Consider the following 24,918-nt stretch of genomic DNA (forward strand, 5'->3'; position numbering starts at 1 on the left):
TTCAGAGAAAGAAAGTGCTGCCTGACTATGTGATGGAAAACCGCCCTTACAAACTGCTTTTGGTAAAAACTAGATTTGGTGTCACTGATGTAATGGTAGGGTCTGGACCATTCACTCCGTTTTAATAGCCTATTTATAACTACTATGTCTTAGTTCCAGCTGCTACAACAAAGTACCCATAGACAGGGTGGTTTATAAACAACTGAAATGTACTTCCTATAGTTCTGGAGACTGGGAATCTGAGATCAGGGTGCCAGCACGGTCAGGTTCTGGTGAGGACCCTCTTCTGGGCTGCAGACTACGGATCTGTCCATGTATCTACACATGATGGACAGAGAGTGAAGTAGGCTCTCTGGCCTCTTCTTACAAGGGCACTGATCCCATTCATCACCCAATTCCTTCCTAAAGGTCGCACCTCCAAATGCCACTGCACTACAGATTAGATTTGAACATCTGAATTTTATGGGAGACACAAACATTCAGTGCATACACATTGCAGACAAGTATATGTCTAATAGCAAGGGCAAGCAGGGAACACACAGGTCTGAATCATGGACGACTTGCAGGGTTTTCTTTTCCTGGTCAAATCTGCCTATTGTACATGGAGACTGAATTTGAGTTCCCGTTTTCGCCTCCTTATCAACAAGCTGAAGGACTTAAAACATTAACATGGAGGAGAATAAGATTTAATGCACGTTCTTCATTTGGCTTTCTCAAAATTAACAACAAATTATAAAATTTTTGTGGTAAGAGTATCTAAATACTTACCATGTGCCTTAATGCATTAAAAAGTAGTTTTCGCCCAGATGGTTTGTCAAAATCAGCAATAATCCAGAGAGTAACTGAAGAAATTACATCATCATCTGAAAGTATCAAATAGTTTAGTCAAGCTGCCTCTTTATAAAATTAAGCTAAAAGCAGGGGACATTTCCAGCTAACAAAATACATTAAAAAGTATTAAGCTAATTTTTTGAAAATAAGAAAATATTGCTAAAGATTATACACGCACACACACACACACTGACAGGCATATAAAAACACTAGAAGAGTGCTATATAAGCTTTAAATAAACTCGGATACCAAAAAGTAAGAATAGTCTCTAAGGGACATACCTGTGGAATACTTTTATTAGTAGACAAAAGTTGTATTATACTTATGTTTTCGGAATTGGCAAGCAAAATGGTCTTCCAGCTACAGCTATATATTTTTTTTAAATTGAGAATTATACCCCACATAGATGTAAAACTAGATACAATAAAGCTTATTAATAGATACTAAAAACAGCAATATTAGCTTACAATTCATTTATTCCCAAACCTCTATTATTAACTTGGTCTAATTCACATTACCTATGCCATCAACATTAATACAATTCTATTTTTCAGAAAAATTTGAAAATTTGGAAACCACAAGGAGAAACAATTTTTAGTTCTGAAGTCACAGTTAAATGGGTTTAATTTCATCTAGGCTCTGTATGCATCACCTGTACACTTGTCTAGCCATCATTAAAACCTACACAAAAGCTAGTCCTTTAGATCACATAACCTACTTGAAACAATTATAAAACGTTTGCCAGACCAAAAACTTATCCCTGAATAGATGTGAGGCCACCATTACTACCACACTCAGTGATATCTAACTATACGAAAACTTTAACAGAAAGAGGGCTGACATTGAGTTCACATTGAAGCAATTTAAGTGTGAGGCAGTAGCAGCACATTCTTTTCAAAGAAGAAAGGTAAAGAATTCTAATGCCTTCTTAAGGTCGGCACTTTCACCATCATAGTTAGTAAACTGAGAACTATTTCAAAGTGCTAAGTAAATTTCTCACAACTCCATCAGTTCTTTACACGTTTATATAAATGCCAAGCAAAAGGAAATCGGGTGTTTCCCAGTTAACATTCTTTTAAATTGCTAGAGATTTAAGCAAAGGGCATTAATTATAGGCTAACTTATTCTGATGCCCAGAGGGAATTTTTGAAATACACCTCAGAACCTGAAAAATAGACTTCTCCTATTTTTATTCCTTGTTTCTGTTTCCTTTTCCCTTCCCTTGTCACAGTCAGGACCTTATTCTGCCATAACATAGAACTGCATTGTATTTTATTATTTGTTGGACTTCTTGGAGACAGACCACTTTATGAACATAAAATCTGGGATCTGTTAGGAAGTAATTCTGGGGCCATCTGATCCAATCTTGACTCCATGGCATTCTGAAAAACTGGCTGGGTGGCCTCTGCTTAAAACTCTCTCTATAAAAATATACCCCTTACTATGAAGTTCATTTTATCTTTAGATCACTCTCATACACTGAGACAAAACTCAGTCTTCTTTTATCTTTCACATATTGGCTTTCATTTTTCTCTCTAGAGCAAAGATCATCAAATAAAACAAAGCAAAACTGAACCAGCTGAACTCCAACTATCCTTGTCTATTTCGAATAGGTCACTGTACTCTAACAAGGCTTGGCTCCACCATCAACTTCCCTGTCCAGGCTAAATGCATATTTCCCAGTACATTCCTGTATAGGTCTCCCTTCTTTTCTTATAATCCCCAATGTAAGCAAAAATCCAGAAGTTTAATCAGAGGGTAGAACTACTTCTCCTCTGATCTGGGAATTATACTCTTATTCATGCATTATAAGACACGAGGTTACACAGTCTGGAAAGTCTTTTATCGCTTTCTTAAAAAGGTGAAAAGTGGAACAGCTTGCTTTAAGAAAAGGCAAAAAACCAAGATGAGCCCCTGAACATATAACTAGGGTAGAAGGTATTTTCCCAGCACAATCCTTGTATCCTAACAAACTACAAACTCTGAAATTGAAAACCAGACCTCTAGTCAAATGGCAACATACAAATTCATTATGCAAACACCTCACTAAAATTGCAAATTTTGCTACTTTAGGAATAAAGTCAGGAAAATAAAATATGCTCATTACCTTCTTGGGTTAAATAATACATGTTCTTTGCTATTACAGCACTCTTATCTTGCGAATCCAAGAAAAAGAACGTAGAGAAATCTTCAACATCAGCAGTTACTGAAAATTTTCATATTAAATGTTAAATAACCACTTAATAAAACACGCAAAACTCAGTAAGCATTGTAGAAAGTATATGGATCATTTTACCTGATGTGGATATTAAATTAAGGTACTGCCATTTAGCATGCAAAATCAAAGGATTTATACGGGGTACAACATTATTCTTATCCATAAGGAAATCAACTGCATTTGTTCGATCATTTAATGTGCCCTGAAACAACAAAAATATTACTTAGGTAACACAGATAATTTATAGGCATATGTTCTAAAGTTATGCACAGAATATACTTAAAGGCTAATCTAAAAAATAAATAAATAATTTAGGCAATTAGGATTCATACAATAAACTTTACAACAAATATTCCTGTAAATACCTGAATTTTTTTCCAATTAAGCATTTCTGATGTAATTATGCACAGATAAACTTAGTTAATTATTACTTTTAAATTCATTACTAAGTGATCAGGATGGAAACTTTTGCTACAGAAAGTTGTTTTAATGCAAAAAATCATTTATAAAAATATCATCTATCATGTACTTCCTCATAAATGCTTGCCTACCATAAAAACGTCCCTCTGTAAATGTACCGTCGCGTCCATCATTCTGCGAAGAACAGCCATTTCTAGTTCTTTCATACTGAGCTCTTCAAGCTTAAAGCGTTCTCCGTTATAAAGAGCTTGAGGCAAAGGACCCAGGCCAGTCATCTTATAAAAGCTTGCTCCCACCTATTTAGTTCAAAAATATCAGAGTTAAACTGAAAAATGTCTGTCTGGAAAAGAAATGCATACGTAAAAGAAGGGACGGGCATTGGCGCATTTTGATACGCCACAGGAAAAAAAGGTTAATTGTGCTAATTTCATTTGTCCTTTCCAAACATTATTTAAAGCAAAGTAATCTACCTATGGAGCAAGAATCAGGAAGCTTTTCCTGTAAAGGGCCAGCTAGCACACATCGCAGCCTCTGTGGGCCATCCAGTCTCTGTCTCCACTACTCAGCTCTGATGCTGTAGTGTAGCAGGGGTATACACCGATGCAGGGATGTGGGGCTACCTCCCAAGAAAAGTGTATATATAAAAGAGGCAGTGGGAGGGCAGGATGTGCTGACCCCTGTGCACAGTATAACATTAAAAAACATACCATTTATCTGGATCAGAGATTCATTCATCTCTGCATTCATTTGTTTCATTAACAATTTTTGAATTCATGCCATCAGCATTAAACAAGATGTTGTGAATACAAAGCTGAAAGTCGGCCCTCAAGGGATTCACACAGACAGGGCCAAAACAGAGGTACATGCGGCAGCCAGGAAGAAAACTCGAGGATGGAGAGGAGGGGGTCAGAGAAGCCTCTGGGAAGGGGTGACAGGGAAAGTCTTAAAGGGTGAGTAACATTTGCTGGGAAGATAAAGTGGGAGAAGTGCATGTGAAGACAGGAATTGGGGGGAAGAAAACACAGCCTCAGGCAACTGCAAGTAATTTTCTTTTTTTTTTTTTTTTTTAATATATGAAATTTATTGTCGAATTGGTTTCCATACAACACTCAGTGCTCACATCAAAAGATGCCCTCTTCAATACCCATCACCCCCCTTCCCCTTCCCCTCCCTCCCACCCCCCATAAACCCTCAGTTTGTTCTCAGTTTTTAAGAGTCTCTTATGCTTTGGCTCTCTCCCACTCTAACCTTTTTTTTTTTTTTTCCTTCCCCTCCCCCATGGGTTTCTGTTAAGTTTCTCAGGATCCACATAAGAGTGAAAACATGGTATCTGTCTTTCTCTGTATGGCTTATTTCACTTAGCATCACACTCTCCAGTTCCATCCATGTTGCTACAAAGGGCCATATTTCATTCTTTCTCATTGCCACGTAGTACTCCATTGTGTATATAAACCACAATTTCTTTATCCATTCATCAGTTGATGGACATTTAGGCTCTTTCCATAATCTGGCTATTGTTGAGAGTGCTGCTATAAACATTGGGGTACAAGTGCCCCTATGCCTCAGTACTCCTGTATCCCTTGGGTAAATTCCTAGCAGTGCTACTGCTGGGTCATAGGGTAGGTCTATTTTTAATTTTTTGAGGAACCTCCACACTGTCTTCCAGAGAAGCTACACCAGTTTGCATTCCCACCAACAGTGCAAGAGGGTTCCCGTTTCTCCACATCCTCTCCAGCATCTATAGTCTCCTGATTTGTTCATTTTGGTCACTCTGACTGGTGTGAGGTGATACCTGAGTGTGGTTTTGATTTGTATTTCCCTGATAAGGAGCGACGTTGAGCATCTTTTCATGTGCCTGTTGGCCATCCGGATGTCTTCTTTAGAGAAGTGTCTATTCATGTTTTCTGCCCATTTCTTCACTGGATTATTTGTTTTTTGGGTGCAGAGTTTGGTGACCTCTTTATAGATTTTGGATACTAGCCCTTTATCCAATATGTCATTTGCAAATATCTTTTCCCATTCCATTGGTTGCCTTTTAGTTTTGTTGATTATTTCCTTTGTTTGCAGAAGCTTTTTATCTTCATGAGGTCGCAGTAGTTCATTTTTGCTTTTAATTCCCTTGCCTTTGGGGACATGTCAAGAAATTGCTACGTCTGAGGTCAGAGAGGTCTTTTCCTGCTTTCTCCTCTAGGGTTTTGATGGTTTCCTGTCTCACATTCAGGTCCTTTTTCCATTTTGAGTTTATTTTTGTGAATGGTGTGAGAAAGTGGTCTAGTTTCAACCTTCTGCATGTTGCTGTTCAGTTTTCCCAGCACCATTTGTTAAAGAGACTGTCTTTTTTCCATTGGATGTTCTTTCCTGCTTTGTCAAAGATTAGTTGGCCATACTTTTGTGGGTCTAGTTCTGGGGTTTCTATTCTACTCCATTGGTCTATGTGCCTGTTTTTGTGCCAATACCATGCTGTCTTGATGATTACAGCTTTGTTGTAGAGGCTAAAGTCTGGGATTGTGATGCCTCCCGCTTTGGTCTTCAAAATTACTTTGGCTATTCGGGGCCTTTTGTAGTTCCATATGAATTTCAGGATTGCTTGTTCTAGCTTCAAGAAGAATGTTGGTGCAATTTTGATTGGGATTGCATTGAATGTGTAGATAGCTTTGGGTAGTATTGACATTTTGACAATATTTATTCTTCCAACCCATGAGCATGGAATGTTTTTCCATTTCTTTATCTTCAATTTCCTTCATAAACTTTCTATAGTTTTCAGTATACAGATGTTTTACATCTTTGGTTAGGTTTATTCCTAGGTATTTTATGCTTCTTGGTGCAATTGTGAATGGGATCAGTTTATCTGTCTTTCTGTTGCTTCATTATTAGTGTATAAGAATGCAACTGATTTCTGTACATTGATTTTGTATCTTGCAACTTTGCTGAATTCATGTATCAGTTCTAGCAGACTTTTGGTGGAGTCTATTGGATTTTCCATGTATAATATCATGTCATCTACAAAAAGTGAAAGCTTAACTTCATCTTGCCAATTTTGATGCCTTTGATTTCCTTTTGTTGTCTGATTGCTGATGCTAGAACTTCCAACATTTTGTTAAACAACAGCAGTGAGAGTGGACATCCTGTCGTGTTCCTGATCTCAGGGAAAAAGCTCTCAGTCTTTCCCCATTGAGGATGATGTTAGCTGTGGGCTTTTCATAAATGGCTTTATGACATTTAAGTATGTTCCTTCTATCCCCACTTTCTCAAGGGTTTTTATTAAGAAAGGATGCTGAATTTTGTCAAATGCTTTTTCTGCATCAATTGATAGGATCATATGGTTCTTTTATTAATGTGATGTATCATGTTGATTGATTTACGAATGTTGAACCAGCCCTGCATCCCAGGAATGAATCCCACTTGATCATGGTGAATAATTCTTTTTATATGCTGTTGAATTTGATTTGCTAGTATCTTATTGAGAATTTTTGCATCCATATTCATCAGGGATATTGGCCTGTAGTTCTCTTTTTTTACTGGGTCTCTGTCTGGTTTAGGAATCAAAGTAATACTGGCTTCATAGAATGAGTCTGGAAGTTTTCCTTCCTTTTCTATTTTTTGGAATAGCTTGAGAAGGACAGGTATTATCTCTGCTTTAAACATCTGGTAGAACTCCCCTGGGAAGCCATCTGGTCCTGGACTCCTATTTATTGGGAGATTTTTGATAACTGATTCAATTTCTTCACTGGTTATGGGTCTCCTCAAGCTTTCTACTTCCTCCTGATTGAGTTTTGGAAGCGTGTGGGTGTTTAGGAATTTGTCCATTTCTTCCAGGTTGTCCAGTTTGTTGGCATATAATTTTTTATAGTATTCCCTGATAATTGTTTGTATCTCTGAGGGATTGGTTGTAATAATTCCACTTTCATTCATGATTTTATCTATTTGGGTCATCTCCCTTATCTTTTTGAGAAGCCTAGCTAGAGGTTTATCAATTTTGTTTATTTTTTCAAAAAACCAACTCTTGGTTTCATTGATTTGCTCTACAGTTTTTTTAAATTCTATATTGTTTATTTCTGCTCTGATCTTTATTATTTCTCTTCTTCTACTGGGTTTAGGGTGTCTTTGCTGTTCTGCTTCTATTTCCTTTAGGTGTGCTGTTAGATTTTGTATTTGGGATTTTTCTTGTTTCTTGAGATAGGCCTGGATTGCAATGTATTTTCCTCTCAGGACTGCCTTTGCTGCGTCCCAAAGCGTTTGGATTGTTGTATTTTCATTTTCGTTTGTTTCCATATATTTTTTAATTTCTTCTCTAATTGCCTGGTTGACCCATTCATTCTTTAGTAGGGTGTTCTTTAACCTCCATGCTTTTGGAGGTTTTCCAGACTTTTTCCTGTGGTTGATTTCAAGCTTCATAGCATTGTGGTCTGGAAGTATGCATGGTATGATCTCAATTCTTGTATACTTATGAAGGGTTGTTTTGTGACCCAGTATGTGATCTTGGAGAATGTTCCATGTGCACTCGAGAAGAAAGTATATTCTGTTGCTTTGGGTAAGGGGGATCCTGTGAGACAAAGTACCAGAGACATCGCTACAAGCATGAAACCTACAGACATCACAATGACTCTAAACCCATATCTTTCTATAACACTGAATGTAAATGGACTAAATGCGCCAACCAAAAGACATAGGGTATCAGAATGGATAAAAAAACAAGACCCATCTATTTGCTGTCTACAAGAGACTCATTTTAGACCTGAGGACACCTTCAGATTGAAAGTGAGGGGAGGGAGAACTATTTATCATGCTATTGGAAGTCAAAAGAAAGCTGGAGTAGCCATACTTATATCAGACAAACTAGACTTTAAATTAAAGGCTGTAACAAGAGATGAAGAAGGGCATTATATAATAATTACAGGGCCTATCCATCAGGAAGAGCTAACAATTATAAATGTCTATGCGCTGAATATGGGAACCCCCAAATATATAAAACAATTACTCACAAACATAAGCAACCTTATTGATAAGAATGTGGTAACGACAGGGGACTTTAACACTCCACTTACAACAATGGATAGATCATCTAGACACACGGTCCATAAGGAAACAAGGGCCCTGAATGACTTGACAGATATATTTAGCACTGCAAGTAATTTTCTATGTCTACGGTGGGGAGAGTTCTGTGTGTGGGAGCAGTGAGATACAGGACAGAGGCCAGCTCCTGAAGGCACTCAACATCTGCATTTTACCTTGGGAATGACAGAAGTTACTAACCAATTCATCTGCTATTCACAACTATGTATTATTATAGCTACCATCATTGCTAACATTCTCACAATTACTCTGTGAAGCTAAGTACTACCATTACATCCATTTTACAGATGCTGAAACACACACGCAGAGATGAAATCACCTCCAGGGCCACCACGTGGCTACTGCATTTCATTTAATTTTTTCTTTTTCCAGTTTTTATTTAAATTCCAGTCAGTTTAACATACAGTATAGTATTAGTTTCAGGTACAGAATTTAGTGATTCATCCTGTACATACAATTCCCAGTGCCCATCCCAACAAGTGCCCTCCTTAATGCCCATCACCCATTTACTGGGCACTTACTGTGTATTAGGCTTATGAGTGCACATAAATAACATGCAAATTCTGTCCTAAGGGAACTCATAGCTTAACAGAGGAAGAGATGGACCCATTAAAAACAAGTGTGAGTATAGCACCCAGGGGTTCCAAGGAGGGCATGGTCAGTTCCATCTAAGAAGAGGGTAAATACTGTTAAGTAATAGGATCAGGTGTGCTTATTTAAAAAAAAAGACCACAGCAGCAACGGTGAGAAGGAAAGACGTGGGAGAACAGGCCCTGGGAGTGTCGCTCATGGGCTACAACAATAGCGTGGGAAAGAGAGCAAAAGCAGAACAGAAATCAGGGGTGATGGGCAAGGAGAGAACGAGGCAGTTTCTGAGACATTCAGCTGGCTGGACGGCCGGAACATAACCCTGTACTGTTTGGGATGGTAGGAGCGAAGCAGTGGGTTAGGATGGCCATCAGGCTTCTTGCATAGGTGGCCAGGGTGAATGATGATGCTACCCTGTAGGACAGGCATAAAGAAGAACAAAATGGGGTAACAAGGAAGATGATGGGCGTGGTTTTAGATTCTTTTGATTCAGGATCCTTATGGGCAATCAACCAGGTATGGGTATGTCTCTGCTGGAAATACAAGCCCTCTTCTGATTTACTCCATGATTTCTAATTAGGCCACCCGCCCATTCCAAAAGCTTTAAGCACCACAAATAAGCCAATGACACTGAATTTTATATTTTTAGCCCTGTAAGAACAAGTTGCCAAACAGGGACTTAACACCTTATCTAACTGCAGCTTCAGTCTCCCTCAGAAATTTTTCCATCAGATCAGTACCAATGAGTCTGTCACAAGGGCAGAGAGGTAGTCTACATATTAACCCCCCTGCTTTTCCCCTAAGGGAAAGCCTCCTTGCCCAAAACAATCCTTTTCTTTTGCTAATAACGTTCCTGCCCCACCCTCCTTCTCTAAAAATCTTTCCACTTAGTGCAACTCCTCAGATCATCCTTCTGTTTGCTAGAGGGGATGCTGTCCTATTCTTGAGCATTAAAAAAAAAAAAAAAAAGCCATTTAGAAACTTAAAAGTTACTCCGTTGAATTTGTGTCATTTAACAGATTTGGTGGCAGCAACGGGGTCCAAAGTGAACTTTGCCAGCATTTGGGGGCAAGAAACACAGGTGTAGGACCCACAAACCCTTTGAGCTCCTGGTCTTTCCTGCCACTTCTAAGAGCTGTGGGTCAGTTCCTGTCAGTTCTCTCTTCTGAGAGACAGACAATCCCATACACTGTGCCCTCCAGCGACTGACTCAAAATGATGGAGAGTGTTCTTTCAAAAACAGGCAGGTCACGGTCACCTCACTGCTCAGTATCTTAGACTTTTTACTGTTGCCACGGTCTTCTTCAACTGTTCTGAGTTCCAATTAGACACTGTTCACTGTGCAATCTGCCCCCTTCCTTCCATGACACACACACAACACAACTCCACTGCTACCCACACAGAGGCAACACCAATTGCTCAGAGTTCTTCACAACTCTGGACTTCCTAACACTGTCTTCTGGGATGTCAATCTCCTGCCACTTTCTTGTTTTCTTTGATTCAACTTTTCGTCCTACTTCAGGACTCAGCTTGCCATCCCCCACTCAGAGACGTATTCCTTATCTCCACCTCCAGAGCACTCCCTTTCACTCTATGTGCTGTGTACCTGGGGGTCCCTTCCAGTGAAGACACATGTCCATCAATCTCGGGGACTTCTTGGTGTTATTTCTCTGATGCTTTCCTTTCCTTTGTTTTCTCTGTTCTTCCTGAGTCTTCTGGATTGAGACTCTACTGGTTTACCATTTATTCTTATTTTTATTTCTTTCTCTTAATTTCTCTCTCTGCTCTATTACATTTTTATTTTATTAAAAATCTTCAGGAGATCTTCCTTGCACGCTATTCTTTTACGTCTTGTGCTTGAACATTAGAAGTACTCAATAAACATCTGTTGAAAGTGCAGATAAAGTTTGGATGGAGAGAGAAAATTACGGGAACATGAGCTGAGGGAATAAAGGCCTAAACTCGTCAATTTTCTTCATGATGCAGGAGTTGGAATGATTTTCTAGGTGTGAAGAGGAAGGCAGGAAAGGGGTTTAGGGAATGGATGCAGGTTTAGAGTAGAGTTTGGGAGGGGTAGGGAGTGGAGAAGACCCAGCTCAGCTGAAGGGTAACACTGGGACGGAAGACGTAGACCATCCTTACAGGACAGTCGCAGGGAAGGACGGCAGAGAACCAAGAGCAAACAGGGGGCACGTACGCACATAACACAAAAATGGAATTTAGTATTTCTGAAGAGTGTACTGTGTCCCTAATCTTTACAAAAATCCTTAATATTCGTAACTTCAGGAGACGATGACTGCAGACATCTTAAAATAACACAACAATACAAATTTCACTACTTAAAAGTGGGTTTCTGATGAAATACAGTAGGTTCATCCACACACATGCTTACTTCTTCTCTCTTCACACATTTCACTAAAGTGAGAATAACAGAGAACGTAAGAGCCCACAAAGAAAAACGGGAGAAAAGACAAAAAGCAGGCGAGCAAAGTAAAAAGTGAAGTCACACCTGTGCAGACAGAACGGAACATGAATATTTTTCATCATCGCTGGAGACACTCCGGATCCCGGACGGAGGATGAGAGCAGAGAAAGCGGAAACTGGCTGAGAGTCTGCACAGGGAGCAGCTGGCTCTCAAGGGCCCTCTCCCAACCCCGAAAATCCAAACTGTTCTGCTTTTCTTATTCTCTGCTGAAACTGAATCACAGAGACCAGCCTCGGTGATGGCAGGCAGGGTGGAGAGCTGAGAAAGAGGACGGAGACCAGGCAGGAGATTCAAGGAATGTTCCCATCCTTCACACCCAGTGCTGGACCACAATAGTGGGTTCCTACACATAACCCGTGCCCTCACCTCCCACAGGTGCACCCTCTTCTGTCACATGTACTCCTTCTAAGAAGAAAATAAAGAATTCTTATTTGAAGAATCAAATGCTGCTTTGATTGCAGGTCAGCTCAGCTCCCCGAGCGAGGCTCACCAACTCACAAGGCCCATGTGTTTGTGATCCGCTTTTCAGGATTTCATACTTCCATGTGAAAGACAACCAGACAGTGTAAGACATCTGACAAATGCTTAGAACACAAAAGAGAGAAATCGAAGCAAATGAGAAAATGGAAGCTTTAGAAGGCAGACGTAATGCAGGGAGCACAACAACACATCACAAAACACTTGTAGCTAAGACAGTATATTGTGTCCATGAAAGAAAAACTGGGATGCTATAAAACAGGAATATGATACAAGAGGCACCTCCAGAAAATTTTTAAAAAACTGAACGAAAAAGACAAAGGAACAAAAAAAGAAGAAAAAGCAAATAGAGACTCAACTCAGAAAACTCAGAAAGGACAGAGAAAATAAACGAAAGCATTAGAGAAAGAAAAAAGAAATCCCCAGAATTATAGATATGAATCTATTAGAAGGAACTCACCAAATACTCCCTACATAGAATGAAAGAGGATCAATACAAAGACAGATCATGAGATTTCCAAACACCAGAGATAAAAAGATTCTAGAAGCTTTCAAACTGGATTAAAAAAAAAAAAAGCAGAAAGACAAAAGAATTAAAATCAGAATGATATCACTGGTCTCCACAGCCTATCAGAAGATAGGAGACAGTATAGAAAAGCCTCCAAAATTTGAAAGAAAAATGGTTACCCACTCCAACTACCAATAAGACACAAATACAGTATAAGATTTTTGAACATAAAGGAGTGATAATTTTTCTCTTAAGCATATTTGCTTGGGAGAGAAGTAAAATCAGAAAAAAAAAAAAAAATAGGAAATGCACAGTGCTAGCAAAACCAGAGATAAATCAGAGAGCCTGTAAGTGGGAACAGCAAAGGCAGACCCAGAAAGGACAGTGGTGCTTCAGGCCCAGGGGATGGCCAGTTCACTTTAGAGGAAGGGGCACATGGCTACAGGAGGCATTCTGGGGGCTGGTGTGCGTGAAGGAATGTGCCGGTTTGTTCGCTGCTATGTTTATTTGTATGAAAATCTCTGGGTAGATATGTGACCGATCTACTGACTATTTGGATACATTTGCAGTAAGAACACTCCACAAATGGGTAAAAATATGGAGCAAGTCTTAAAGTTTAAAAAGAGTTACTAAAAAATGGAAGGACAATCATAGTATTTGATTTACTAAACAGGGAATACTTAAAAACTCAGACACACTAAATATTCACTTACCCAAAATGTGTTAAAAACAGAGCTGATAATCAGCTGGTTTGCACTATACAGACTTTACCACTTCCTAACGTAATGAAATACTTCTGTACCACTTGGTAAATAGCTGCTGTCCTGGGATGGCAATTGCCCATGAGAACCATCGTGACCTCTTTGTCACACTCCCAATGTCGACATGATTCAGCCATTACAGGGTAACCATCAGCATGAGGGCCTCAAGACTCCACTCCAGCTCTAGGACCTGCCTCGGGTTGACTCTCTCTCTGACTGGTTGCTTGTGAAGCCACAACAGTTTTTAAATATTTTAAGTAACGCCCCTAGACTTGGAGAGACCAAGTGAAGGTCTGAGGTAGGAAAGAGCTCAATCCCCCATGACTATAACAGAAACTCAGCAAATGTATCTAAAACTTAAGATGTGCTGTGCAACTGAAGGAATACAAAAGAAGATGACTCCTTTTCTTGAAGTAACAACAGTCCAGTTGGAAATGAAATTTACATCCATATATGGTATGTATAAAAAAGGCAATTAATGGGAAACGGTAATATTGGGTTGTGAATACCAATATTTAAGGATAACATGGTGTTATTCAGATGATGTTTTTATGGCAACTGATAATAAGTACTATGTTTTGGCTATATGAGAGCTCAACTTAAATTCATTTGTGTATCAGCAGAGACTACTGTTATATTTACCCAGAATCGACATGAATAAATGAATCCATTTCTTTCCACATATAACTTAGATTATGAACAATATTTTAAGCTAAATAAATATATTGAAATTAAATAAACAGCTTGAATATTTTTACCTAGCTGTTCTTAGGAATGTATTTTATTTAAATGCACTTCATAGCCTTAGGTACATAGGTGTTATAAAAGGCTTTATTCATTAATTTTTTAAAGTTTATTTATTTAGAGAGCCAACGCAGGGGAGGGGCAGTGAGAGGAGGGGAGAGGCAGAATCCTAAGCAGGCTCCACCCTGTCAGCAAGGAGCCCGGTGCAGGGCTCAAACTCGTGAACTCTGAGAACATGACATGAGCTGAAATCAAGAGTCAGAGGCTTCACCTACTGAGCCACCTAGGCACCCCACAAAAAGTTTTAAATACTATGATTAACTTGAACCAGAAAAAGTTTTTTTTACAGAAACAAAGCATATACAAATCAGTAAAAAATCAATAGGCTGTTACAGATTTATAAAAAAAAAAAAAAGGGCAAATCAATTAGAAATTTTTTTTTTTTTTTTTTACTCTGGAATGAGAAGTGATTCTTAGTATCACCATTATGCATCTATCAGGCAGGCAGGCTCAAGAGATACGATTTCTGCACAAGTGTTAGTCCCTAAGGAAGGTAAGGTCTGACTAGAAATTGTGCTCTACCACTGCGTAGCAAGCAGAGAAGAGCCCACTTCTTTAAAAAAAGTAAAATAGAAGGGGCTCAGTCGGTTGAGCGTCTGACTTCGGCTCAGGTCACGATCTCACAGCTCGTGAGTTCGAGCCCCGTGTCAGGCTCTGTGCTGACAGCTCGGGGCCTGGAGCCTGCTTCGGATTCTGTGTCTCCCTCTCTTTCTGCCCTAACCCACTTGCGTTCTGTCTCTGTCTCTCTCAAAAATAAATAAACATTAAAAAAAATAAAATAAGATTAAAAAATTAAAATAACATAGAATAAAAATATAAAAAATAAACAAAAAAAAAAAAAAAAGAGAGAAGAAAAACACAGCATGTAAGGTTTAAGAACAGAATTACTTCCAGGACTCCTATAATTACCATTCACCATCAGCTGATATTAAAACCCAACTGGTGCAACCTTTTGCTTTCAACCTGTGCAAATAGGATCTTTGCTATATAAAAATTCACTGTTTTTCTATTTGGTGAGTTTACATAATCACTATAGGAAATTTGGGTTCCTCTTTCCCTGTTAAGAGTACCTGAAGTATATTTGTAAAAAAATAATTTTCTTCCTAAATTTCCTTGGTCCGGTGAATAGTTTTATTAAAAGAGATGCCTCTATGCAACTTGGCCCTACACGTTCATCTTGATTGCTTTTTAATTTTTTTTTAATTATATGAAGATAGAGTCATGAAAACAATCAATGAAACTCTCGCTTTTGAAATTATGATTTGGAAAACCATTTGTGCAGGACTAAAAAAACTCCCTAATTCCTACCACACTGGCTTTCAATTGCATTGAGACCACTGGACTCCTGGCTCTGCTTCTGTTTTGGTGCAGCCTGTGCGCCCCGGAGGGCTCCCCATGGGCTACTGTTGGGGCCTCTCCCAAGAAGGCCGTGTCCATATCCAACTATGACACTTCACCCTGACAGCACTTTACCCAGCAACCTCCTTCACTCGCATGCCCCAGTATCTTAGACTTTACAAAAGACACTCCCATAAATTTAGGGTAGGCATTTCCAGCAGAAATTCAGCAGCACAGCAATTCTTATACATGGCTTTACTGTACCCCCTTCCTCGCCCCCAGAGCAGCAGTCTCTAAAACTTCACTGCTCTCGTGACGTTCTGTCCCACTGCGCAACCCTCACTCTCAGATGGCTTTGTCTCCTCAGTATTTCATTCAGTAGATGTTTACTGATCACATAGTATGTTCTAGTCACTGGGCCCTGGGCTTGCAAAACTCAACACGAGCCATGATCCCCACTCTTACAGAGGATGTGGACCAGTGAGAGGGCAGGTAATGAACAGCCAAGTGTAACCAGCATTATGCAGGAGTACACAGTACTATTTCAGCATGTGAAATTAGCATGAACAACTTAATCTCACCTGGAGGGTTAGGAAGGGATGCCCAGAAGTTCTTTCCAAAGTGTTGCTTTTCCCCCAAAGTAACATTAAAGCCAAGCACTACAGAGAAGCAGGCACAGGCTAGGAAAGAAGGGAGGCAGTGTGCAGCAATGCTCAGGAGGAGCCCATGAAGCAACCTGAACTAGTCCGACTGTGTGGCGGGAACAGAAGAGCAAGGAAAGAAAAGAGTCGTGAAAGGCAAGACCAAAGAGAAAACAGGGGCCAAGACAGGAGGGGGCGGGGTGCGGATTACAACACCAGTGATCCTGGCCTTCGCCGTTACCATGGAGAAATACTGCATACAAGAAAGCCAGGATCAGATCTGTGGTCTAAAACCTCTTACAAAATGCAAGAACCCATCTAGAAAACTTGACGCCTGTAGGAGCATTAAAAATTCAGCCCCAGCGGTGCTCTATCTTCCCAGGTTTGGTTCTTGCCCCAGCCTTTACCTACAAGGCCAGCTTTCCATTTCTTCAAATACAAATTACGTTCCTTACAATTTTTTAAAAAAAATTTTTAACGTTTATTTATTTTGAGACAGAGAGAGAGCATGAATGGGAGAGGGTCAGAGAGAGGGAGACACAGAATCCCAAGCAGGCTCCAGGCTCTGAGCTGTCAGCACAGAGCCCGACGTGGGGCTCGAACTCATGGACCACGAGATCAAGACCTGAGTCGAAGTCAGACGCTTAACCGACTGAGCCACCCAGGTACCCCCCGTTCCTTACAATTATACCCGCAAGTTTTCTATCCTATAAATCCTGAGAATTCTCTTTTCTCGTACTTTTTGAAAGGTCAACAGTTGCAATTTAAGTACTGGTGTACAACTTGCGACAGGTCTGAGGGTCTAAAACCCCAATCATGAGTTAATTTTATTGAGATCCTTTATTCATGAGATTATAGTAAAAGTTTCTTGGATTCTATTTTCAAAAACTTACATTCCAACTTACCTTTCTGTCATTATCATATTTAGAATGAATTCCCAAAATATCCCAGATATTAGCATCTGGAAAAACATTTAGAACACTCTTCACATTGTCCACAGTGAGTATATTGTCATTCTTCACTTTTTGGTACATCTGTAGAAATAAAGATTTATAATTAATTTTCATCTTATGGCAATTAGTTTTCTTTCTTTCCCTGAGTATGCCGACAGATTTATAAAAACAAGCTTTCTACTTTGTAAGTTCTAAGTATACCATATACATACATATATACACACATTCCCCCATTCACAAATAATTTTATTAAAAAAATTTTTTTTTCCACATTTATTTATTTCTGAGAGACAGAGAGAGACAGAGCGTGAGCAGGGGAGGGGCAGAGAGAGAGACACAGAATCTGAAGTACACTCCGGGCTCTCAGCTGTCAGCACAGAGCCCGATGTGGGGCTCAAACCCATGAACCATGAGATCATGACCTGAGCCCAAGTCGGATGCTTAACTGACTGAGCCACCCAGGCACCCCGATAAATAAATCATTTTAACCACACAATATTTCTTCTTCCAATAAAAACTGCTTTATGAGAATTCCATAGCTTTCAAAAATACTGTAACAAATTTATGTTATGTTCTATTTTGGTCTAACTAGACACTATGATTCTTAGTAAAATGATGGTTTCCGTCATTTAAAAAGGTATGTATAAAATATTTCAAATACCTTATTTCACAAAGGCTTTATTTTCATTCTAGGCTTCCTCTGTACCTCCGTTCTTCACCACCCCACCCCCCGTTCCTACCCCACCTCAAATGTTGTAAGCGCACTGGCATGAGGTAGGCTGTTACTCCTTTATTTTCTTGTTTCACTTGTCCCTCATTGCAGACCATGCCAGGCACTCTGCTAGGCATGTGGAAAAGGAACTCCTCTGCACCAAGAGAGAAGGCCTCTCTGAGCAGAAACCTCAGCTGAGACATAAACATGAACACAGAGTTAGCATTAAGGCAGAAGAAACCAGTAAAGTACAAGTACCATTAAGTAGCAGTTTGATATACAGGTATCCCTCGCCTCTCAAAAGTTCACATTATGCCACTTTTCTATTACAAGAGTGACATCTGTTTTCACCAACCAAAAGAAATCCAAAGAGGATTTTTGCTTTTATGAAAAATGGTAAAAATGTGAAAACAGTGTTCAGCATCTGTTTTGCAGTGAGTGAGGACAGTGGCCCCACCAAGCTCCTTCCCCAGGAACTACACTCAGGAGCATCTCAGCATCCAGCCACCAGAGTCTCAATTGTGTCTATGAACATCTGTGCTTAATTTATTTTGTGCATATCATTAGCAAGGTGTGTCCTAAGGTACCAGAAAAGCCTTGAAAGAGGTTAGTTTTTGGTCCTGGAAAATACTAGAAACATTTTTCCATATAAACTGATGGTAACTGCTTCTTCACTTCATACCATTTGTGTCTACAAAAGGTTTCAGGAATGCTCTACTTCAGGAGTGGGGGAGACCTGTATTAGTTGAGAGTATTATTCTCAGTTTCAATTCACTTCTATCATTATGGCCAGAGACAATAAGTAATCAGCATTCTTCTTCATTTTCATTTTCTCAGTGTAAACCTGGTAACCTATTCCTTTAAAAAGAGGCAGTCTATAATTAGATCACACAATTTAGTTTTATGAGCTTCTCAATTTATGGACAGGTTTTTTTCTCATATTGAGCAGCACATGCTATGATCTTAGTAACTGAAAAAAAAAAGCAAAAATTTCAGCCTTCTATAAAGCATAAACAGGGATTAGAAAAATGATATTTTGAATACAGCAAAAGCTATATATGAGGTTACTGAGATTAGTCCTTTTACAAATTAGTCATTTTAAAATAGTAGATATTCCTAAGGTATCTAAGGCAGCTAGAATGTCTAAATTACTTAGATATATAATGATCCAATCTTCTCATACATTAAAAAAAAAAAATTTAAACTATTATGTAACTCAGTAAGCAAAAACAGCAATTTTGGGTCTCTACTTCTCCATACAAATTTTACTTATTTTTCTGTTCTTTCTTGCTTTATTACGGTGTAATTGACAAATAACACAATACATTTAAACTGTACAACATGATAATTTGGTAAATGAACACACCGTGAAAGAACTGCCACCACTAATTAACTAATATATCCATCGCTGCACACAGGTTTTCTTTTTGGTGAGAACACTAAAATTCTAGTCTTTGCAAATTTCAGTTACACAGAATAGTATCATCAAACCATAGTCAACATGCTGTATATTAGATCTCCAGAACTCATTCCTCTTAAAACTGGAAGTTATACCTTTCGACTAACATTTTCTCACTTTGCCCAGCCCTGTGCCAACCACTTTTCTACTCTCGGTTTCCAAGACTTCAGCTTTTTTAGATTCCACAGACAGGTGATATCATACAGTATTTATCTTTGTCTGATATATGTCACTTAGTCTAATGCCTTCCAGATTCACCCATGTTGTTGCAAACGGCAGGATTTCCTTCTTTTTAAAGTCTGATGTTCTAATTCATGTATATGATACACCATTTTCTTCGTCCATTCATCCACTGATGGACACTTACATTGTTTCCATACCTTAGCTATCATGAATAATGTTTCAGTAAACGTGGGAGTACAGACAGTTCTTTGAGATACTGATTTCCTTTGGAAATACACCTAGAAGTGGGATTGCTGGTTCAAATTGTAGGAACCTCCTACAATTTTAATTTCTTGAGGAACCTCCAGACTTTTCCATAATAGCTATACCAGTTATAGTCTCAGAGGGTTCTGTTTTCTTTACATCATGCCAGCATTTGTTTTCTTGTTTGTTTGATAACAGACACCTGAGGTGAAAGCTCATTGTGGGTTCTGATTTTCATTTCCCTGAGGATTAATCAAGCTGAGCATCTTTTCATACACCTGCTGGTCATCGTTATGTCTTCTTTGGAAAAATTTCCATTCAGATCTATTGCCCATTTTTAAAAAGTTTTTTTAAATGTTTTATTTTTGAGAGAGACAGAGCACGAGTGGGGGAGGGGCAGAGAGAGAGAGAGAGAGAGAGAGAGAGAGACAGAGACAGACACACAGAATCTGAAGCAGGCTCCAGGCTCTGAGCTGTCAACACAGAGCCCGACGCAGGGCTCCAACTCACAGGCTGTGAGATCATGACCTAAGTGGAAGTCGATGCTTAACCGACTGAGCCACCCAGGAGTCCTTCTATTGCCCTTTAAAAAAAATTTTTTTTTTTTCCTTTTGATGTTTATTTATTTTTTAGAGAAAGAGAGAGCGGGAACGGTGTAGGGGCAGAGATAGAGGGAGACACAGAATCCGAAGCAGGCTCCCAGGCTCCCAGCTGTCAGCACGGAGCCTGACGCAGGGCTCAAACCCACAAACCGCGGGACCATGACCTGAGCCGAAGTCAGACGCTTAACCGACTGAACCACCCAGGTAGCCCTTATTGCCCATTTTTTAAGTGAGTTATTTTGTTTTGTTGCTGTTGAGCTGTATGAATTCCTTGTATACTGCAGATATTAATTCCTTACCGAATAGGTAGTTTGCAAATATTTTCTCTCATTCCACAGTTGCCATTTTGTTTCACTGATGGTTTCCCTTGCTGTGTAGACATATTTCATTTTGATATAAACCCCCTATTTTTTTTGTTTGTTTGTTTTTGTTGCCTTTGACTTTGTTGTCAAATCCAAAAACCATTGCCAAGATCAATGACGAAGAGCTTACTTACCCTCTATGCTTTCTTTTAGGAAACAGTTTCAGGTCTTATGTTCAACTTTTTAATCCATTTTGAGTTAACTTTTGTATATGGTAGAAGATAGGGATCCAGTTTCATCATTTTACATGTGCATATTCAGTTGTGCCAATTTACTCCACTCTGCTTCCTATTAATCCTAACTTTATGTTGACAAATGTTAAATTTTAAGTCCCAAAATAGATCCATTTCATCCTCTGCTCCTTTGTACAATTATTGTCATTTGTACTACATCTATATGTTAAAATCTGCTTTAGTCAATCTTGTGCAATTCAAACACAATAAAATATATTCATATAGCCTTTTATATTCACCCGTATATTTACATTTTTATTTATGGTTACCATTTCATTTTTGTGTATGAATTTGAGTTACCATCTGGTGTCATTTCCTTTCAGCCTAAAGGATTTCTTTGTGTTTCTTCTTCTTGGTATTTCTCCTGAAGTAGCACGGAATTGGAAAGATCCTAGTTCGTGTTACTTCTCGTTGAACTTCTGAAAATAAACTTATTTCATGTTGTTTGTCCAGTTTTGTGCTTATGGTGAGATGGTTAATGTGTTGTCAGTTACCTATCATGGCCAAAAGTTAAAGTCTTAAAGCACTTTTGCATTCTCAAACACGCATTCAACAAATATTCATCAACTATGTAATATCCTATTTTTCGGATCTTAATCTTGTAAGGTAGGAAGAGAAAATCAAATTACTTGTAAGTCTGGATAGCCAGTGTGGAGAGCTGAGATACAAAGTCAATTGTTTTGCTATAAATACTGTACTTACTCTACCATAACTCTCTAACACATTTCAATAATTTTCATAGACTTTTATAATTTTGTCTGCTATAATATTTCTTTCTCCTGATACTATATTTTCAAATTATTTCATATAGATAAAATAATTTTCTCATGAAAGCAATGGAATAATATTAAAGAGACTTTATAGTTCAGGTATTTTACTAAAAGACTAGATTTTGCTCAAATTATTCTGAATTAGTGAAGCTAAGTCACCTAAAGGATACAATACATTTACAACAGAATGGTATTAGCTCAATCATGTTTTACTTTTCCATGGGCTACTGAAATTTTAGGGTCAAGAGCATACATTGTTGTTTTTTTTAATGTTTATTTATTTTTGAGAGTGAGACAGAGAGAGCACAAGCTGGGAAGGGGCAGAGACAGAGGGAGACACAGAATCCAAAGAAGGCTCCAGGCTCTGAGCTGTCAGCACAGAGCTTGACGCTGGGCTTGAAATCACCAACTGTGAGATCATGACCTGAGCCAAAATTGAATGCTTAACCAACTGAACCACCCAGGTGCCCCAAGACCATACATAGTTTGAATAACCATGACCATTCTCACACTTCAGACCCTGGTGAATTCTAGTATGTTATAGGTATTCCTTCCTCATTCATTTTTCCCTCTCTTTCCTCTAATAAGTTAGCACAACTTGTAGGCTATGGCACACATTTAATACTTTTATGCTGCTTTGTAGTGAATCCTATGGTTTCAAATGTAATTTGTTTTTCTAAGATACTACAGTACTATGCTGAACATCACAGTAGATAATTCAAAAGGCAAGCGATTGAGAAATATGCCATCATATGCAAATTAATGTCTGATATAAGAGTCAAAGGAGAGAATTAAGATTACTTAGATAAAGAGAATTTCAAAGGTCTTCAAGTTTCGTTAGTTTTGAATGTCATACTGATCCTTTTACAATAAGGTAGCCAGACTTCAATAAAAGATATGTCAATCTGAAGTCCTTATAAACTCTTACACTAATCAGTTAGTAAAACAGACCGAGATACAAGAATGACACATATTCCACAGCACTCTTACAGAACAAAGTGTATCGCCAAGTCACTGAGGTGCAGGTTGTTTCTGTGTCCCAGGACAGTGAATGAATGAGGTATTTAGTGGTTTTCCTGGGGCTACGGAAGCAGGGTAGGGAGTTTACAGGGCTTTGGTAATTTCATTCTCACTTTGAAGAAGAACCAGTCCTTGTTGTAATAACGGTTGAAAGCAAAAGACCAATGAATTAATGAAACTAGTTTTTAATCTATGATCTGACATCCTTAATGATAACAATATAGTTCTTTAATATATCTTTTCCATGATGGGCCATAGTAGTTTCAAAACCTCAATTACAAAATAATCTTCTCACCTCTTGTTCTTTAATCAGGTCCTTACCAACTTCTAACTTTTCTTATACCATCTCTTTGTCAAACTCAGTACCCATCCTACCATTTCCCCCTCAATTTGCTGTCATGAAGTGATCTCCTTCTCCTTTGAAATTCTCTAGGGAGGGTCTACATATTTTGTCATTTAGAATGTTTAACTTTGCAGTAACCTCTTTTATTCATAATCTTGTTCAAGACCTCATTCAAGAATTCATCCTTGACTAATCATTTTCTATGAGTATGTTTTCTTCTAAACTTCTATATACAATCTAAATTCCATTAGTGGCTGAATAAACCCAAGAAAATTCATCCACTCTGGCAGAGTCTCAGTTGCCTAATTTGTAAAGTGGGGACGACATTATGTATTTCAGGTAGAAGCTGCAAGAATTAAATTCATCATCTGTATTAATCCTCACAATCATTTTTTTATAAACTTTGAAAGATAAAAATAATAAATGATAATAATTACAGGAATAGTGCAGGAAAACCCACTATACTTTCTAAAGAAATTATACCTCATGCACACACTCACATGTACTACAGAAATAAACGCTTGTGACACATCCTGTTCTTCTGCAATATAGTTGAAAGCTCGCCAAAGAGCGACACCGACATCGTCTGCTCCATCAACTTCATCATCTGTGTTAACAACGAACACAAAACCAATTCTGGGAAAAGAAGGTGAAGAAGGAATGTCAAAACTACCCCTTGAGTCACAACCAACCACCATTTTTAAACATTACTAGACTATAACATCTAGATGGATGGAATGTGTTAATAGAGGGGGGAGGGGAAGTACTTAATTTGAAAAGGTTTGATTTGTAATGTCTATTCACCAACATCCGCCTACTATTGGATTTCTCCAAACTGTCAAACTCTCTCTGGTGGCGATATTATTAAATAATTGTGTTTTTCCAAGAAAAAAAAAAGGGAAAGTGTATTCTTAACCCAATCCCAGGGAAATGGATCCATCTATAAGCACCCAAAGTAATCAGATCACTCTCTCAGGAAATAACGGGATAAATGAGATTACCAAGCAGCTTTGATTAACATAGTCGATCATAAAGGTAAATGATACTTCACAACAGAGCTGTGTTGTGTTGGGCATTAGAGACCACCATTGCTTTGAATCCCACATTAACACTCGATGCAATACTCCTTAATACAACATGAATTTCATAGATTTCCTTCAGTTGATAGTTTAATGTTATAAACTGACAATTACCTAAGAGGAATTTTGTGATAATAGAGAAGTTCAGCAAGTTTTATAAAGTCCAAGGTATATTCTTGGGCAGGATCAATAAACAGAACCTAAAAGAAAGTAGATAGTTTATAATCACTATTTTGTTTTAACATTTTGGAATTTTCATGAAATTCAAGTTTAGTCTGATTCCTGTAGCTAAAAGTATGAAATTCAAGGTACAATCTTTTTTTAAAGAAATTTCTAGCAATACTAAAGAATTTTATATAAGAATTTCACAGATAATGAAGGATTTCTAAAGGCTGCACATCTGAATAAGACATGGAATTTAATTACCAGATTATTCATCCTCTTTCTGAACCACAGCACAAAGAAAAATTTTTTATGTGAAGTGAAATATAGTATTCTAAATGTGCACTGGATTTTAATATTTTTAAAAGATAGTAATTGAATTTTGAAAAAAAATAGCATTAACATAACTGCTCTCTCTACATTGCTGTAGGAAATTTGTCTTTGTGGGAAAAAAGTATTTTCTACACATTTCAAAGTTCTATAAGGTTATTTAATATTGTAATAGTGAACTCAGACATGGATGGTAAAGTGATATTTATGTGTTTTTCCCTGAAATGTACTAAACTTTAATCATTAGCTCTTTATTATACAGAAGGAAAAAGTTCAATCAAATTCCTTTCAGAAAATGTAAAAGTAACTCACCACCAATATCA

General features: G+C 38.3%; 1 protein-coding gene across 3 annotated transcripts in view; it reads right to left on the reverse strand.

The window, feature by feature from the left end:
• Positions 1–24,918, reverse strand: part of UGGT2 (UDP-glucose glycoprotein glucosyltransferase 2) — a 190,104-nt gene that overhangs the window by 71,910 nt on the left and 93,276 nt on the right. For all 3 annotated transcript variants that reach the window (XM_042929338.1, XM_042929327.1, XM_042929345.1), the window contains exons 14-20: positions 24,218–24,303; positions 23,525–23,660; positions 17,050–17,178; positions 3,601–3,765; positions 3,128–3,251; positions 2,939–3,037; positions 769–863 (exon numbers count right to left, since the gene is read on the reverse strand). In XM_042929338.1, coding sequence (XP_042785272.1) covers positions 769–863; positions 2,939–3,037; positions 3,128–3,251; positions 3,601–3,765; positions 17,050–17,178; positions 23,525–23,660; positions 24,218–24,303 — 834 coding nt within the window. The remainder of the gene's footprint in view (positions 1–768; positions 864–2,938; positions 3,038–3,127; positions 3,252–3,600; positions 3,766–17,049; positions 17,179–23,524; positions 23,661–24,217; positions 24,304–24,918) is intronic.

This window comes from Panthera leo, chromosome A1, assembly GCF_018350215.1.
Source record: "Panthera leo isolate Ple1 chromosome A1, P.leo_Ple1_pat1.1, whole genome shotgun sequence".
Lineage (NCBI taxonomy): Eukaryota > Metazoa > Chordata > Mammalia > Carnivora > Felidae > Panthera > Panthera leo.